The 19,371-nt window shown below is 40.9% G+C and overlaps 2 protein-coding genes across 8 annotated transcripts in view; one reads left to right on the top strand and one right to left on the bottom strand.

Annotated features, from left to right (window-relative positions):
• The window catches only part of LOC134227108 (cadherin-87A), a 1,007,180-nt gene that overhangs the window by 759,024 nt on the left and 228,785 nt on the right, over window positions 1-19,371 (bottom strand). The window lies entirely within an intron of this gene.
• On the top strand, window positions 1,101-4,809 carry LOC134206266 (uncharacterized). The gene is made up of 2 exons (XM_062681960.1): window positions 1,101-2,157; window positions 4,697-4,809. Exons 1-2 carry the CDS (start codon window positions 1,101-1,103, stop codon window positions 4,807-4,809), a joined length of 1,170 nt encoding a protein of 389 aa, XP_062537944.1.

Here is a 19,371-nt window from a genome sequence, read left to right as displayed (position 1 = left end):
GACAAGAGAATGGAGAAGGTACGTGCCTCCGGTGCCTGCTTCAACTGTCTTCGTAAAGGACACGGTTCCAGAGAATGCTTATCGACAAAATCATGCCAGAAATGTCAGAAACGGCATCATACGCAGCTTCACAATGACGAGGTAAAGCAAGAACCGAAACCCAACATATCTGTTTTGGTCCAAGATGCCAAGATGCCAAGATCAGATCTGACCAAGGAGTCATATTTTGGATCGTCAGCTGCAACAGAGATTCCAACCACATCCTTCTCATGCAATTATGCACATTCTACAAAAACAGTGTTCTTGTTAACTGCTGTTGTGAAAGTATTAGACAAAACGATCAGCCGCATTCGTGTCGTGTTCTCTTGGACAGCGGATCCCAAGTCAACTTTGTTACAGATGAGTTTGCAAGCCGCATTGGAAGTCAAAGGCACCGTGTATCTGTCCCAATTAGAGGAATAAACGATGTCAAAACGGTCGCCAATGATAAGGTGGTAGTCAAGTTCCGATCCCGCATCACAGACTATCAAGCACAAGTGCAATGCCTTGTAACGCCAAATGTGACTGGAGTAATTCCTGCATCAAAAGTAGATACTTCGTCATGGAATATACCATTCGGCGTGCAACTAGCTGATCCGGAATTCTACAAACCGAAAAAAATAGATATGCTTTTGGGTGCAGAATTATTTTTCCAACTACTCCGTCCAGGGCACATAAAACTCGACGATGAATTTCCGGATCTACATGAAACAACCCTGGGATGGGTGGTGGCTGGCGTCTTCAGAGGAAAATCAATGGAAAGCCAAGTTCAACATTCATTCATAGCATCCTTGGATGAAGTCGAAGAAGCTATTCAACGTTTTTGGCAGATTGAAGAAGTGCCAACCGTAAGTCCATTAACCAGTGAGGAACAAGAGTGCGAAGCTCATTTCGTCGCCACTCATCAACGGACAAGCGACGGACGATACATGGTAAGGCTGCCTTTTAGAGCAAACGTCAAGGAGGTAAGTGACTGCCGGTCAGTGGCTTTGAAGAGATTCCAAATGTTGCAACATAGGCTTCAACGGGATTTAGATTTGAAAGAGCAGTATATACAATTCATGCGTGAGTATGAAGAATTAGGACACTGTAGAGAAATCCAAGAGGAAAAAGATGACCCGAATCAGCAATATTATTATCTTCCGCATCACGCTATACTACGTCCGTCCAGTTCTACTACCAAGTGCAGAGTAGTATTCGATGCTAGTGCTAAACCTACCGAGGCTAGTCTGTCGCTTAACGATGTGCTTCAAGTGGGTGCAACAATACAGAAGGAGCTATACGATATAATGCTGAAGTTCTGTACGCACCGGATCGCATTTACTGCCGATGTGCCAAAAATGTATCGACAGATAAACATGCATCCACAAGATACACCATTTCTACGTGTCTTTTGGCGAGAGCAACCATATGATAAAATTCGGGTCTTGGAGCTTACAACGGTAACGTACGGGACAGCAGCAGCTCCGTTTCAAGCCACCAGGTGCTTGAAGCAACTAGCTGAAGACGAATCATTCGATTTTCCTGTCGGTGCAAGAATTGTCAAGGAGGATTTTTACGTGGACGACGTTCTTTCTGGGGCAGATTCACTTGCAGCGGCCATCGAAGCAGCAGATCAACTGAGGGGCATCATGAAGAAAGGAGGATTTTCTCTTCATAAATGGTGCTCCAATTCAAAACCCTTCTTAGAACATATACCAAAGGATCAACAAGAGCAACTGAACGGTTTGGAAGAAAGCGGACCAAACAGCGCTATAAAGGTACTTGGTTTACTATGGGATCCAAGGGATGACATTTTCCGCATAGCTAAACCCGTTCAACGTGACATACAACATCGTGCTACCAAAAGGATCATATATTCCGAAGTGGCAAAACTATTTGATCCGCTAGGACTTATCTCACCAGTAATTGTCGTCGCTAAACTCCTTGTCCAGCAACTGTGGAAATGTAAAGTTGCTTGGGATGATCCAGTGAACCAGGAAATTCAGGATGCTTGGGACAAATTTTCAAGTGCATTATCAGCTCTGGAGAAAATTTCAATTCCTAGACGGATAACGTTCAACGATGCAATATGCTATGAATTACACGGGTTCGCCGATGCATCCGCTTTGGCGTATGGTGCGTGTATTTATATCAGAAGCATTTTCGCCGATGGATCAGCTAAATTAAAACTTGTCACTAGTAAATCGAAGGTTGCACCGTTACATGAGCTGTCGACACCCCGGAAGGAATTATGTGCTGCTTTACTGCTAACCAGGCTGGTACAAAGAGTTATACCTGTCGTACAAATGGATTTCCGTTACGTCGTTCTTTGGTCAGACAGCCAAATAGTTTTAGCTTGGATGAAGCTACCCACGCATCGACTCAAGGTTTTTGTACGAAATCGTATCCACGAGATTAACAGCAACACAGATGGATATGAATGGCGCTACATACGATCCAGAGACAATCCAGCTGACATTATCTCTAGAGGACAACTTCCAGACGATTTGAACGACAACGAGCTTTGGTGGTACGGACCGAATTTTTTGACGAACCGTGAATATGAAGCAGAACCTGTAGTAGACATCCCTGATCATGTCTTGCCTGAAATAACAAACTCTGAAACAGTTGCAATAGCAGTAGAAGAAGAATTTCCATTATTCAACCGATTCAGTGACTTCAGGAAAATAGAAAGAATCATGGCTCTAGTTATTCGGTTTATTTGCAACACCCGGACAAAGGACAAATCCAAACGAACAATACTGCGATATGTCACGATCAAAGAGCTTCGGCAAGCGAATCATACGATACTTAAAATGTTGCAGCATTCTGAACTAGCTGAGGAAATCTGTGGAGTGGAAACAGGGGTTCCGTGTCGCAAAATAGGAAATTTGAATCCAATTCTCATCGATGGAGTGCTTCGTGTTGGAGGACGTCTTCAGCAATCTAACTTGACAATGAACCAGAAACACCCAATAATATTGCCAAGCAAACATCGTCTCACAAAATTGATGATTCAAGCTTTGCATATCGAACATCTACATCTAGGTCAAAATGGATTGACGTCTGTAATCCGTCACAAATTTTGGTTGTTAAACGCCAGGTCAACCATTAGACATATTACAAGGACTTGTGTACGATGTTTCCGCACAAGGCCACAGATGGCGACGCAGCTTATGGGAAGCCTTCCACCATCTAGAGTTACTCCATCACCTCCTTTTGCAGTGAGTGGTGTAGACTATGCGGGACCACTGTGGATCAAAATGGGAAATTATCGAGCACGATACACAAAGTGTTATGTGGCTGTTTTTGTTTGCATGGCAACTAAGGCTATACACCTTGAGGCAGTGTCCGACCTAACATCCGATGCATTTATTGCAGCACTTCAACGCTTTGTGAGCCGTAGAGGAATGATCCATCCGTTGCATTCCGATAATGCAACAAATTTTCGTGGAGCACAGCACGAACTACACAAGCTCTATAAACAATTCCAGGACCAATGCTTTAACGAACGTATCCAATCCTTTTGTCAACCCAAACGAATTGAATGGCATTTCATTCCTCCCAATGCTCCAGAATTCGGTGGCCTTTGGGAGGCCGCTGTAAAATCAACAAAAAGGCATTTGATCAGAGTTATCGGAGATTCTAAGCTATCTTACGAAGAACTCGCAACCGTGCTCACAGAAATTGAAGCAGTGCTTAACTCTAGACCACTGTTCTCAATTTCTACTGATCCCGCAGATGATGAAGTAATAACACCAGCACATTACCTGATTGGGCGTCCACTAACTGCAATTCCAGAACCCTCACTCGAAAATGTACATGCTAATCGGCTGAAACGGTGGAAACATCTTCAAAAGATGCGCGAGGATTTTTGGAAATCGTGGACTAAGGACTATGTTTGCAGTCTTCAACCAAGATCGAAAAATATAAGGAAGGCAACTAACATACGTCCAGGAATGATAGTGTTGATTGAAGACAAGGCACAGCCGCCACTTAATTGGAAACTCGGACGTATATCTCAAGTTTATCCAGGTCCAGATGGATTGGTGCGAGCAATCGACGTATTTTCAGGTGGAGCAACGTTTCGACGATCAATCAACAGGATTGCTGTTTTGCCGATCGAGGACAACAGTTCTCTTGCAACTTGTTGAACTTTCGTGTCAACCGGGGGGTGTATGTTCCGTACGGAAAAAAAACTAGATGAAACTTCTGCGAGCAGTGAATTTGTCAACAACACGCTGAGCACTGAAAACGACCAAACCACCCATCGCCACCCACCGAACGACTGCAACATCAAAACAAATTGCGATGATAGTTAGCATCAGTCATGTATATGACAGGAAACACTATTGATGGTGCTAACCATCTGAATGAACATGGCCCGAATGAATGACATTTACGTGAGTGAACGTGAGCTACTCTTCTCAGGCAGTGCAGCCAAATCTTCTTGAATATTGCAGATCTTTCTATTTTTCGAACATTCCAGATAATTCCAGCTCTTAAAATTAAAGTATAAATATCCTAGCTCGATGCATAACGAATCAGTTAATTTTCTACCGTCGCGAATATACCTCGTAGTGTGTAAATTAAGTGAATGTAAAAATAAAGTAGTGATTAAGTTAAAGTGAAATCTGATGGTGTTGAATCTTTTATTCCGAATCCCGAAATACAGTCCATCCGACCCAACCGGAGTTGGTCACGGTTATAGCGCCAACAGCCACTATGGAGCCCGGTCGAACGGCGGCAAGCTGGCTCCGATCAGTGAGAGGAAGCGGCAAACTGTGAGTCAGTGCATTAATGATAAGACCAAATGTTGTAAGAGCAGGAAAAGTAGGTACCCAGGACAGGAGGATGAGAATAAGTTTAATATAATGTGTTAAACCATGAGACATTTGTTTTGATTTGGTTGGTGCCGTTAGCCCTCAGTGTTTGTGACTGATTTACCTTGGTAGCCTTCCACTTTGCTCTACCGTAATGGGAACATCATAACACTGGCGCCCAACGTGGGGCCCGACCATACAAGGTGTGAGTAACGGCAAACGATCTTTCAATCAACATGAGTCTTCGCGATCAAAACCGTGGTCTGGCCATCCGTGACTTGCGCGATATGGCGGCAATGGGATTCGTGGGCAATTCCGGCACGATCAAAAAGTCTACCTCGTTGCGGGATAAGTTCAACAACACCCAACTCCACAAAGGGTTCGTAGCCACGGGCCGAGTTTCTCGACGTATGACCGACGCAGGTTATCTCTGTCTGGTGGAGCTCATCGTAGCCAACAAGCTTAAGACCGATGGAATCCGAGATAATCGTTGGAAGCTTGCTGCAACCATCGCAGTCCATTCATTAGGTTGGCTGCATCCAGATGGAATCGACCAGGATCTCGAAGACGAGGATTATGAGAAGTTGGACCAGCTAATGAATGTCAGTCCCCCGGAGTACCGCACGTATACACGACACATCCAATTGTGGACCGATCGAGTGGTGGGGCTCCAGCCTGTCGCTGGGCTACATCATCCAATACGGGCGCAATATCACACTATCTAGGCTTTGAAATTTGGCGTGTCTCAGGAGTCAACAGAAACACTGCGATTTAGGGTGGGTTTTGACTGCGGGCTCTAGTAACCTCTTGCAAGGTGTTTCTGTATGTATCTGAAAACTGGTTCAACTAAACTAAAGCGATAGCGTTTCGTTCAGAACCAAGCTCAGAACGCACATTTAAATAAATCAAGCATTTTCGGTGGACTAAAATTTATATGAAATGTCAGATTGAAGTCAGCAATTCAATGGACTACTATAGTAACATTTTTTATTACTACATTTTTTTGTAAGGACATGGCCGACGCGATTGGTAATTTCAAATATTATTAATTTTAAATTTGTATTATGAAATTGGCTAATTAGTTACATTATGTATTTATTACCATTCTTGAGTTTTTTTAATTTTGTTTGAGCTACAATCTCCAAGTTATGAATAATATCGCAAAAATGACAATTATGATGCACGTGCATCACTTAAACACACTCCACATACTTTGTAGTACATATTCTAAGTATTTGGCTTCAATTATGCAAACAAAAAAAAATGAAATTTTGTATGCAATTTTTTTCCCGTTTTTGGCAACATCACATTTTGGCAACATTAAAATCCGGTCGTGTTGCCAAAATCGGGAAGGGACTATAGTCCAAATCTTGGTATTGGTGGGTCTCTTAACAGAACCGACACGAGGAGATGTTGTATATTTCCCAAAAATGTATACAACCGTTTTCTGTCAGTGCACGCGCTGGAATGATCAACTGCTTTGTCGGTTGTCCGAGAGCTCATGTGGCTCGTTTAAAGGTTCCCCCAAACACACGCGACACGACAGTCGCGACGCGATTCTATCGCTTAGCGACAGCGATTCTGTCGCCGTTGGTATGGAAGCGTAAATAGAGTATTGCCTGCAGCGACCCAACGATAGGATCGCGGCGACTAGTTGTCGCCGTCGCGGCGATGAAATCGCTTAGGTCTGGGGGAGCCTTAAGCCACCCCGAAATATTCCCTTTAGTACCACCACTGACTGACTGCCGCCCGCCCGGGTGCCGGTGGACTTGGGCACATTAGAGAAACGCTCAACATCGGAACGGAAGACCACGTGCCGGCATTGCATTGTCGGTCGCGTTTCGGTGAACAGTAAGGCGAAAATTGCTTCCCGTGCCTGAACCATTTGAATGCCCAGCACTAGACGACTGACGCGACCGAAGCGACGGTGGAAGTATCTATGGGCCGATTGGGAAATTTGGTAGGCGCTACCACAGACAGTCGCCGCTGCAGCCATGATTGGCCTGTCAAAGAATACAGCGTGCCGTGTGCCAGCATTGTTCGATGTGGATGATAAGGCTGTTGCTGCGGTCGGGAAGCGGCACAATTTACTGACTACAGTGTGCGAAGAGCATAACGGTGAAATGTAGGATGGATGGATATCTTTTGGAATTCCAGGAAACAGTCGTTTTGAAGCATGATGATGATGCCGATAATGATTAGCAAGATTATGAATGTTATTTTGTGTCGGAGAGTGTCTCACTACGGGGATTTTCCCAGCTTTAAGTTACTGTTTGGTGAATAAAGCAGTAGCGAGTGATAGGATCATCTATTTGGAGGTAAACGTTAATCATGGAATCATCATTATCTTAATTCTATATATCAATTCCTAATCCAAAGAGAATTGCGTTAAATACATAATTAAAAATCTTAAACAAATGATATCTCCTTCACTTTCTATTCATTTACTAAGGAATTTATCGTAGCATCAGAAAAATTGTAATCGGTATAATTGATTTATGATAGAATTTCTTACAGTTGATTAAGTTCATTTCAATTGGAAACGTTTGCACGCAGTAGGTTGTACAGCTACAAAATCGATTTAATATAGAGCTACCAAGTTACTTCAGCTAAGCTATTCTCAGAAGCTCATGACCAATTAAGCCGGAAATCAACAAAAAATAATCTGAATAGATGATAATCAGTTCCCGATAAAAATGTTCAACGTGAACCCATTCAAACAAGCGAACCCGTGCTTCCCACTGACCCTTTGCTGAAACCCCAAGCATTCATTACGCAAACATACCCCGAACAAACAGACCAAAAATTCAATTCCATTGTTTGTGAAAAATTTAAATCTCCCGCTCCGGCGGTAAACATCAGAACGTTTGACCCAGGCAAATGCATATTTTAAAATATGCATCCACTCCAATTTGTCAGTAACCAACCTGTTCCAATCGGTAAACCTTGGGAACGATATAGAGAAAAAAATGGCTCATCATATGTGATGGTTATTCAATTTCCAGGGAAAAAAAGAAATCAAACCCATCGTAACGAACCATGAGCAAGCCCAACTCAACCAACTCATCATCACAGGGAGGCGGAAAGGGTAAGGGTAGACAGGTTAGTGAGCAAACACACACACACAGATGCCGAGTTCGTACCGAATGATGATGTTTGCAAGCATACTAACGTTCATAGTTTTAAATTTGCATATGTTATGCACATAGATTTGAAATCAACAGAATCATTACTATGTTAGGATTAAGAAGAATCCGTTACATTTATCCAATTGTACTAGAAGTTCGACGCAAATGAAATATCCTATAAAAATCATTGTGATAGAGGGTTCGCGACGTTAGGCATAAGTACGTTAGGCATAAGGACGTTGAGCATAAGTACGTTATGCATAATGGACGTTAGGCATAACGGACGATAGGCATAATGTATGTTATGCATAATGGACGTTTGGCCTAATTCTGCCTTCTTTATGTCATGGGCTGTTCTTTGGGTAATTTTATGCCTAACGTCCATTATGCATAACGTGCATTATGCCTATCGTCTGTTATGCATAACGTACTTATGCTCAACGTCCTTATGCTTAACGTACTTATGCCTAACGTCGTGAACACACTATCACAATGATTTTTCTAGGATATTTCATTTGCGTCGAACTTCTAGTTCAATTGGATAAATAAACAATGTGCACTCGCTTTACTGTGGATATATAGATAACAGTAAAGCACATGTGGAGATTGGACAAATCAAGCATCCGAAAGATATTCAATTTGCAAAAAATAGCTAACCGCAGTGGAGGTTGGTACTCGGATTCTGATGGCTTTTCCGCAAACGTGACCTTTGAGTGGTCTTGGTGTGTAGGGGTTATCACGCCTATCTAGAGAGTAGGAGGTTGAGGTTTCGAGTCCGTCCAAGACACGTGGATTCTTTTTCGCAAATTTCATATCAATTTGTCCATTTCGAAACATGTGCTGTGCATATGCACAGCCAAGATGTTTAATATAAATCCTTAGTTTTCTGTGCAGTGAGCTGGAAATCGGGTCCATAGGCCCAAGTAGTGATTTACCCAACTTCTTTCTTCGCACGAATAGTGCTGAACAATCGCACAGCAGATGTTGAGAGGTCTCAATCTCACAGTCACAAAAGCGACAGATATCAGTTTGACTTCTGTTTATCTTTTTCAAAAGATATCTGGCCGGACAATGACCTGTGAGCAGACCAATAACTATTTTCAGGATTTTTTTCAGATTTAGCATTTTTTTAGAAAATTTAATCTTGTTTGGAGTGATGAACTGTTTAGATTATCTTAAGGCCTTTGTAGCAATCCAACTCGACTGTATTATGTCATCCTCCCATTTATTAATCTCCATTTGTATAACACATTTAGAAACTCCGCAAAAAGGATCGTGTCCTATGAACTGGTATCTTGAACCTTGTCTTGCAAGTAAATCCGCTTTTTCGTTTCCTTCGTGGCCTGGCACCCTGTAAAAATAAAGTAAAAAGCTAGTTGTTTCAACAATTTTATACATTCTCAAACTAATTTCGATTGGTATTTGAATGATTTTAATGCATTCAGAGCCGCCTGGCAGTCTGAGAACATACAAATCCGAACATGTCTGTATTTTCTTTGCAAGCATACGAATGTGCACTCTAAGATGGCAAATATTTCTGCAAGAAAAATAGTAGTCCAATTTCTCATTGCTATAGATAAGTTAAGTCCTGGGCCTGTTATTCCTGCCACAGTACTGTCATTCATTTTTGATCCATCTGTGTAGAACATAATCGATCCTGGTGGAATATTTGCCCACCACCCCTCTAATGTACAAATAAACTAATTTTGATGTAATTATAACCTTCATGTAGATTTAAATTTATATTTATTCAAATTTCAATCAAATCTCATTTATTTTTACACGTACAAGTAATTTTAAATTTATATAGATTCAAAATTACAGAGCGTTCGTTTATTTTTGCGTTTATTTTCATGCTCCAAATATGTGCATCAAAATAAACGTAAATTTACATAATATTTCTTGCTGTGTATGCATTGCACCCGTTATGGCCATACAAGCCAAACGTTATATTTTGTCCAATTTATTTTGTGTCGTTTTTTGGTTTATCTTGGGCCACCAAACTAACGATGCGTATGCTATTCTAGGTCGTACAATAACCGTACATATCCAATGGAACATTTTAGGTTTGAGTCCGTATTTCTTTCCTTATCCATAGAGCGTTTGGACTTTGTAAACTACTTGTTCTATGTGTAAGTTCCATTTAAGTTTGTCATCTAAGATAACACCTAGGTATTCAACACTTGACGAATATTTTAGAACTGCCCTATCAATTGTCAGGCCTTCGAGCGTAAACTTTCTTCTACGAGTGAATGGAACTAAAACAGCCTTTGCTGGAATCATATTTAATCCTTCGTTTAAGCACCACTGCAAAGTGCAGTTCAACGCAGGTTGCATTCTTTCAGAGATTATTGAATCAAATTTTCCACGAACTATTATGACAACGTCATCTGCAAAACCAATAACTTCGAAAAAAAAAGTTCTACTAGTTTGGGGACCATGAACATCGATACACTCACGGTTCCCTTTCGAGAAAAGGGGTCGACCTAGACGTTACGATCTAGGACAGCCTTCCTGCACAATGCCTTCTCGGCGGAAACCGAAGCTCTGTTAATTGCCGCTACTACCCCCTCCGCCAAACCAGTCCTTGTTCTGACTGATTCCGCTAATGTCATCGCTGCGCTACAAAGTGACCACCCGAAACATCCATAGATCCAGGCCATCCTCGCTGGTGAACAACAATCGACAACCTTCGCCTGGATTCCCGGGCACTGTGGGATGTCAGGCAACATCACCGCGACATTCTGGCTGGAGCCGGCCACCAAGGCCGGCGTTTCACAACATCGGTTCCTTTGGCTGACGTTAAAGCCTGGATCAAACAGATCGTCAGCCAGGGTTGGGAAAACCAATGGGCTGCTTCCAGAACCACGCAATTGCGGAAGGTCAAAGGATCCACGGCACCCTGGGACGACATGCCCAGTCTCAAGGACCAGCAAGTAATCTCCCGCCTCCGCACCGGCCACACCCGATTCTCACATAATTTTGGCGGAAGGCCCTTTCGTACCGTACCGTACTCAGTGGAACGTGTGATCTGCCGATATCCAAAGTTTGATATTCCAGCTACGGAATACCGACAAACATACGAGATGCCCTAGCTGACCATACCGCTAGCCTATCTGTCCTCATCTGCTTCCTTAAAGATTGAGGACTGTACCACCAGATCTAGATCCAGCTTGACTTTCCGAGGACCCCAACTCGGAAATAAGTCCCACCCATGGAGGTGTGCGAGCCTCCCTGGTCTTCCCAGGGCTGCAAGTCCCCACGCTCCCCACAGTCTCTATGGCTGCGTTTCCTCCCCAACTTCGCTAACATCGTAACCTCATCTTGATACCAACCGACCAAGTCTTGTGTAACAGGAATACGAAAACTGTCACTCTGAGATTAAGCCACGCTTTCTCCGAAGTTTTTTTTTTATGCGATCTGAATTTCGTCATCGTTTAACTGACGTTCTGATCAATTTATTGCGGAAATCCTCCCCTCCGAATATTTTTTTTGCAAAAGTCCTTCGCTCTGGAAAGTTTTCCCTTCATCGGTACATTTTATGAGACCAATACTCATGAAATAAATGTTCGATACAGATCCGAGAATTTTGATACGTATATTGCCAGGATTGCTTCTGAATAAGTTGTGGTCACTTTAGGCCCCACGGGAATCTGTTCCGTTTTTGTAGTAAACCATCCGATTGCCCTACTAGTTGTGCACATATGCTTCCGAGACGTTTAAAAGAATTTTGAAACCTACATTGCCAGCATCTCCAATTATCCTTGCGAGCATAGTCGTAGAATTTCTAATTCACAAAAGGCAACTTCAATTCGCGATCTAAGGTGATTTCGAGTGGGAAATATGCTCGACTCTCTGGGCACAGTGGATCCTTTGTGCTTGCCACAGAAGACACATAGTCATGCTATTGGCCGGCAAAGAAAATCTCAATTGATTACTGTGGATGTGCTAATAGAATACTAAGTTGAAAAGCAGGTCAAGTTCCGTTTGTAATTTAAGGCTATTGAAGAAAAAGAAGATTGTAATGGTTTCTTCTGAACAAGTTTATACAGCGATTCCACGGGAAAAGAATAGAGTTGAAAAAAAAAGTTGTCCTATTTTGCTCAAAACCGCTTGGTATGTTCTTCATCAAAAATAATTAGACCCGTTTTTTTTTATTTTTTTATTAGGGTGACCATGTTCGATATAGGGTTACCAGAAAAATCGCTATTTTTCGAATTTTTTTATTTTCAAAAAATCATAACTTTTGACATGGGCGTAGCCAGGATTTCGAGAAGGGGGGGGCCAACTTTTTTGGTCTTCCAAATCGTAGTTTTATAAAAACACATGAATATTAGCACATGAAACCAAATCCAAACCAAATCGAAACAATAATGATTAAAACAATAATGGATTTAAAAATGCGTGATTTATTGCTCATCAGATATTTTTAAATAAAGTGAGAAAAATATTAACGAACTTAGTATTCAGAAAGAATATTAAATCGGCTATAACAATTATTATAAAAATCCTGCATTCTTCCATGAGTTTAAGAAAACTAGAACCATATATCTGAATTTCTAAACAAATCCTCTCTGAAATAATATTTATTATAAAATAGGCAGAAAAATCAATATGCAAGCTTTCTCCAGGAATTCCTCCGTCAATTGCTCCTGGCATTCTATCCGAAATTCTATCAGGGATTCTTTAGGAATGCCTCCAGCAACTTCTTCGGCAGTGTCTTCAGGAATTCCACCATTAATTTTGCCGGGAATTGATTCGAAAATTCCACCATTATTTACTCCAAAAAAATCTTCACGAACTTCTTTATAAGTTCTGCAGAATTCTCTGCAATAATTCAAATAATTTCGTGCTGTTTCCCATAATTTTTAAGAATAAGAATATTCCGTGGAAATTTCGCAGAATTGCCAGTAAACAAACACGAAAAATCTTCGAATTTCTTGTGTAGGTAAATTCCATAAAATTTTCCGTGAATTGTTTCGAATAATTTCTTGTGAAAATTTCAAAGAATTTCTCCAGGAATTCCACTGGAAATTTATACAGAAATTATACCGAAAATGAAATCAACAATGGAATTTTCGGAGGAGTTCCTAGATTAATTCGCAATGAAATCCTGAAAGAATTCCGGTGGAAACTTCAAGATTTCCACTGGGAGATCCTCCAGGAGTTTCTCCGAAAATATCTCCTGGAATTCTTCCAGGAGTTCCACCGGCATTTCCACCAAGAATTTCTCTAGGATTTCCTTCGAGAATTATTCCGGTAGTTCTATCGGCAGTTCCTCTGAAAATTCTTCCGGGAATTTTGGCAGAATTGGAATTTATTTAGGCTTCTTCAGGAATTTATATAGATTTTCCACCAGAAGCTCCTCCGATAATTTCTCTGCGAGCTCCTCAGGGAATTCTCCGGGAGGTCCTCTGATGATGATGATGGTCCAGCTACAAACCCCAACAAAGGTTTCAGCTAGACGAGATTTGTCTATAAGATGAATTCTCTTGTTTCTGAGAATGCTTCTGGTAGTTTCCCCGGGTTCCTTTGAAAATTCTCCCGGGAGTTTCTTCAGAAATTCTTCCAGAAAATTCCTTCGAGAGTTCCTCCGGGAATTCCACCAGCAATTCATCCGGGAGTTTCTCCGGAAATTCCTCCGGGAGTTCCACCAGAAGCTATTCCAGGAAATTATTCGGCTTTTTTCAGGAAATCATTTAGGCTCTCTTCAGAAATTGTTGGAAATTCCTCCCGATGTTCTTCCGATAGTTTCTCTGGGAGCTCATCCGGGAAGTCCTCTAGGAATTCTTCTAGGAGTTCCTTTTGAAATTCCTCCAGGAGTTCTTACGGTAGATCTTACGGAAGCTCCTCCGGCAGTTCCTCTGGCAGAAATAGGTGGTTGAAATTCAAAAAATTCCCAAAACTTATTAGGGCATCCAGGATCCATAATATATGAAAGTTCAAAACAACTCGAAACATTTCGGGCTCAAAAATTCTCCTTGAAATCCTTCTAGAAGCTCCCCTGGGAACTTCTAAATTCCTCCGGAAAGTTATCCACAAATTCCTCTGAAAATCGTTCGAAAATCCTTCTCATGTAATTGTAATTCCTCCTTATCTAGAAACCCCCCACTATTTTTTTAGGAAATTCACGAGGAAATTCCTTGAAGATATCTTTTCTTCTCTCCAAGATTTACTTCTAGATATTTCTTCGGCTATTCTCTCTTCAGGAAGAATCCGGCATTTCCTTCAGGCATGCATTCAAGAGTTCCGTCAAGAATACATGTTACATTTCGCACCTCATTGCATAATACTCACCCTTAGCTATAAATCAACCAATTTAGATGTGTAAGGAATAACAACAAAACCTCTCGTTTAGCGAGTGTGGAGGTTCTGTTGGCAAGGAGGCAATCGGCTTCAGACAAATCACCGAAATTGTGAGTTATACATTATTTCTAATTATGTAAATAACTACCAATAAATATATTATTTCAGCTATTTCATTAGCTAGAATTACAAATATGTATTTTATTTGCTGTAAGCATCGGTTCAAAGCCACCAGCCAATAGCTCCCGCAACAATACATACGGAATTTCTTCCCAAAATTCTACCAGAAGTTTCTTCAAAAATTTCTGACGGAAATCCTCCGATTTAGCTCCATAATTTCACTTGTAAATCTATAAGAAATTCCTTCGGAAATTCTTCTAGGAACTTCTCCGGCATTCCTCTCGGAACTCTTCCTTTAATTCCTACGGGATTACTTTCAGGAAATTTTCCGGAAATACCTCCAAACATTCAATAGCAAAATCATCTAGCATTCCAATCTGGAATTCTTTTGTCAATTACTTCAGAATATCTTTCAAGAAATCCTCTAGAAATATCTTCATGAATTTCTCCTGGAATTCGTCCAAGTATTTCCCCACAAATTCTTACAAGTATTTTTTCGGGAGTTTCTTCAGGTACTTCTCCAGGAATTCCTTCAGGAATTTCTCCGGGAGATTTTCCGCGGAAGTGTACTAGAATTCCTTCCGGACTTCACTCGGAATTTACTCGGATATCTGCCAAGAGTTCTTCCAGAAATTTCTTCGGAACAATCCGCAGAGATTTTCTTCAGCAATTAATCTGGGAATACCTTCAGGATTTCATCTGGGAATTTCTGCATTAATTCCTCCTGGTATTTTTCTGGGAATTCCTTCAGAAATTTTTTTGGAAATTCCTTCAGGAGCTCCTCTAAGAATTATTTCAGGACTTCCATGTGGGCATTCCTCCGGACGTGCTTATGGGAGTTCCTCCGGGAGTTCTTCCAGGAGTTTTTCCAAGAAATTCTCCGGTAATACCTCCAAGAAACTTTACAGGGAATTCCTGGACGAGATTTGGCAGGAATTTCACGGGAAATGGGATTTTGGAAGTTCCTTCAGTTCCTTCAGAAATAGTTTTTCTCTTCCTCTAGGGTATTCCACTGGATGTTCCTCTGAAGTTCCACCAGTAGTTCCTTCGGGAATTCAATCAGGCTTTCTTCCAGGAATTCATTTAGCATTTCTTTAGGCATTTATCTACAAATTCCTCCAGAAGTTCCTCGGAGAATTTCTCTGGGAGTTCTTACGGGAATTCCTCCGGGAGGTTGTTTTAAGAATTCTTCCAGGAGTTCTTCCTGGAATTCTTACGGAAGTTCCTTTGGGAGTTCATCCTAGAATTCTTACGAGAGTTCCACCAGGATTTACTACGGAAATTCTTCCTGTAGTTCTTCAATAAATTCCTCCAAAAGTTCCACCGGCAGTTCCTCCGAGAATTCCTCTGATAATTTCTCCAGAAATTGTATAGAAAATCCCCCGGGAGTTCCTCCGGAAATTACTTTGGGAGTTCCTCCGGGAGTTCCTTTTCAGAGAAACACCCGGAGAAACTGCAGGTGAAACTCCCGGAGGGATTCTCGTAGAAACTGCTGGTGGATCTCCCGGAGGAATTCCCGAAGGAACTGCCGGAGGAACTCCCAGAGTAATTTCCGGAGGAACTCCCGGGGGATTTTCTATAGCAATTTCCGGAGAAATTATCAGAGGAATTCTCGGAGGAACTGCCGGTGGAACTTTTGGAGGAATTTATTGAAGAACTACAGGAAGAATTTTCTTAGGAAATCCTGGAGGAACCCTCGTAAGAATTCTAGGATGAACTCCCAAAGGAACTTTCGTAAGAATTCCAGGAAGAACTCCTGGAAGAATTCTTAAAAGAACCTCCCGGAGGAATTCTCCGAGGAACTTCTGGAGGAATTTGTAGATAAATGCCTAAAGAAATGCTAAATGAATTCCTGGAAGAAAGCCTGATTGAATTCCCGAAGGAACTACTGGTGGAACTTCAGAGGAACATCCGGTGGAATACCCTAGAGGAAGAGAAAAACTATTTCTGAAGGAACTGAAGGAACTTCCAAAATCCCATTTCCCGTGAAATTCCTTTCCAAATATCGTCCAGGAATTCCCTGTAATGTTCCTGGAGGTATTACCGGAGAATTTCTTGGAAAAACTCCTGGAAGAACTCCCGGAGGAACTCCCATAAGCACGTCCGGAGGAATTCCCACATGGAAGTCCTGAAATAATTCTTAGAGAAGTTCCTAAAGGAATTTCCGAAAAAATATCTGAAGGAATTCCCAGAAAAATACCAGGAGGAATTAATGCAGAAATTCCCAGATGAAATCCTGAAGGTATTCCCAGATTAATTGCTGAAGAAAATCTCTGCGGATTGTTCCGAAGAAATTTCTGGAAGAACTCTTGGCAACTCTTGGCGAAATGTTTCGAGTTGTTTTGAACTTTCATATATTATGGATCCTGGATACCCTAATAAGTTTTGGGAATTTTTTGAATTTCAACCACCTATTTCTGTATATGATTGGATCGTAAAGTGCACATGTTTGAGGGAATTCATTTCAGTACCCGTTCAATCTTTCCACAATTTAGGGGGGGGCGACGGCCCCCCCCTGCCCCCCCTTGGCTACGCCCATGACTTTTGAACCACTGGATCGATTTGCAGTATTTTTTTATGGATAGAAAGCTTATTACTTCTAGTTCTTATTAAAATTTTTGGTTTGGTGTATTGGTGTACTCAAATTTGTTTAAATGGTCAAAATATTCGTTTTTTAAGATTTTTTAAATGTTGGACCACAACGACTATATATTTTTATATTTTTTTATGAAAATTTAAATATTTTTACATAACATATCAAAAAATTAGAAATGTTCATCGAGCCGTTTTTAGGTTACATTTTTTTTTTAAATTTCATGTTTTCTGCCCATACACACATGGAATGAACGTTATTCTCCACTATTTCAAATAGCTCAAATTAAATCAAAAGTATGAAAATGTTATTCAAGAGTGTTTGTTTGGTCTCGTTTATTAGAAGAATTTACGAATCGCAATAGTTGAAAATAATTCGATCGGAATAGTCTGGTGTTGTTATTGATGACTTCATTCTCCAAAATCGGCAAAGCAATATGTCGTTTTTCAAAAAGGTTGGTTTTCAGCGATCCATACAATAGGTTACCTGCTTTGTTTATATGTTTTCAACATGTATGTTTTCAATATGTTTTTGATGCAGGTAATTCATTGTATTTTCTTTTTTGATTATGATTCATCTGTCTCGTTTTCCTTGTTCACTCTACCTAAATGATACCCAAAGGGACTATTTAAAGTGGTCTATAAGATAAAGTATATGTCAGTCAAGAAAATCAGTGAAATTGTCCAGTTGCCTTACTGAAGAAACGTTTAATACAATGAAGCACGAATGCTCAAATTGCCATGTTTGGAGTAATTGTTACAGGAAACTTACTCCTAAACTGTATGATTATGCAGCGGAAAGGAGAATAAAATTGGATAAAAGCTGTTCCCACATTTCTAATACCTGCTATTGCCGACTTTATCGCATTATCAAGAAAGGAAACGAGCCAGCAGCTCCAAGTGCAGTTAATATAGAATGTGAAAATCAAGAACTCACCGTTTCTGAACCATCGAAACTTGATGATCTCGCCGTTGCCGGACCATCAGACACCAATAATTTCGCCGTGGCGGGACCATCTAGAGTGAACAATTTCGCCGCACCAGCAAACATCAATAATGGTGGTTTCGAAATAATCGATCCCAATGCCGCTGGATCATCGGAAATTGACGCTGTTCCTAGTGTTGGTAAGTAGAATAATCTCTTCTTTTTGTTCATTCAGACATCATGATTTGCTACATTATACTAGTTGTACTCGATTATTCAGAAAATTGAAAAAACATCAGTTCCGTATAATCTTACCTAATCCGACCTAGTAGCTCAATTTGTAGAGCAGTTGCCTATCATGCAACAAAATAGAATAATCGAATACAATATGTATTACATTATATGAAGAAACATGCTCCTAATAGTTATTTTTCCATCTTGTTTTCAGAATCTTTGTTTTCTTTGGAATCAACGAGTGCTGAATCAATTGGTAGCGCTGGTGCCCAGAAACCCGGAGACGGTCAGGAAATTCTTAAACAAATGAAGGCAAAATTTGATGAAATATCTGACAGAAACGATCGATATAGGATTCTAACTTCCCTTCCCAAATCCTGGACTGCATACAAAATGATGCAAGAATTCGGTGTTTCGCAACGAACTGCTCAACGTGCAAAGAAATTACAGATTGAAAAAGGTTTTATGAGCACACCGGAGACCAGAGTAAATATGTTGTCTTTGAGCGATGATACTCTAACTGTAGTTAGGGACTTTTATAATAGTGACGAGATAAGCAGAGCATGTCCTGGGAAAAGGGATTTCGTTATTGAAAATATGGCAGGAGAAAAAGTGCATGTACAGCGCAGGTTACTTTTATGTAACCTTCGTGAAATTTATTCAATTTTCAAAGAGCAATATTTTACTTAAAATTGGATTTTCAATTTTTTCCAGCAGCCGCCCAAAAACTTGTATTCTAGTTAGTTCAAGTGGAACGCATACTGTCTGCGTATCAAGGTTGTTAACGTTAATCAACGTTTAACGGCGTTACGTTGAATCGTTGACGTTAATTTCAACGTTCAACGCAAGCTTCTATGACTCCCTAAATGCCCTGATTAACGTTAACGTTAACGAAATTCGTTAATTAACGTTAACGTTTCGCGTTAATTATCCCGTTGATTAACAGAAACCTCAGTAAAGCAGCCTCACAATATCTACATAATGTACAAAATAACAATCCGGCACTAATGAATGAACTATTTTTGCTATGTCGATGTCGGCAGCACCCGGCAGTTTCACTTCTGTACCACGAGCACCTTTTTAGTGACAAAGTACAAGTTTGGTTTGGTTTTGCATCCCGAAATTTTCACTTGTTTATCAAACCGTTGGCCATGACAACGCTTCCGACGATGCATCGCTTCTTGAGAAAATCAACGATAGAATCAACGTTGGCGTTGACGTT

This window comes from Armigeres subalbatus, chromosome 1 (assembly GCF_024139115.2).
Source record: "Armigeres subalbatus isolate Guangzhou_Male chromosome 1, GZ_Asu_2, whole genome shotgun sequence".
NCBI lineage: Eukaryota > Metazoa > Arthropoda > Insecta > Diptera > Culicidae > Armigeres > Armigeres subalbatus.
Note: the sequence above shows the minus strand (reverse complement) of the source record. Positions and strands in the feature narration are given on the sequence as shown.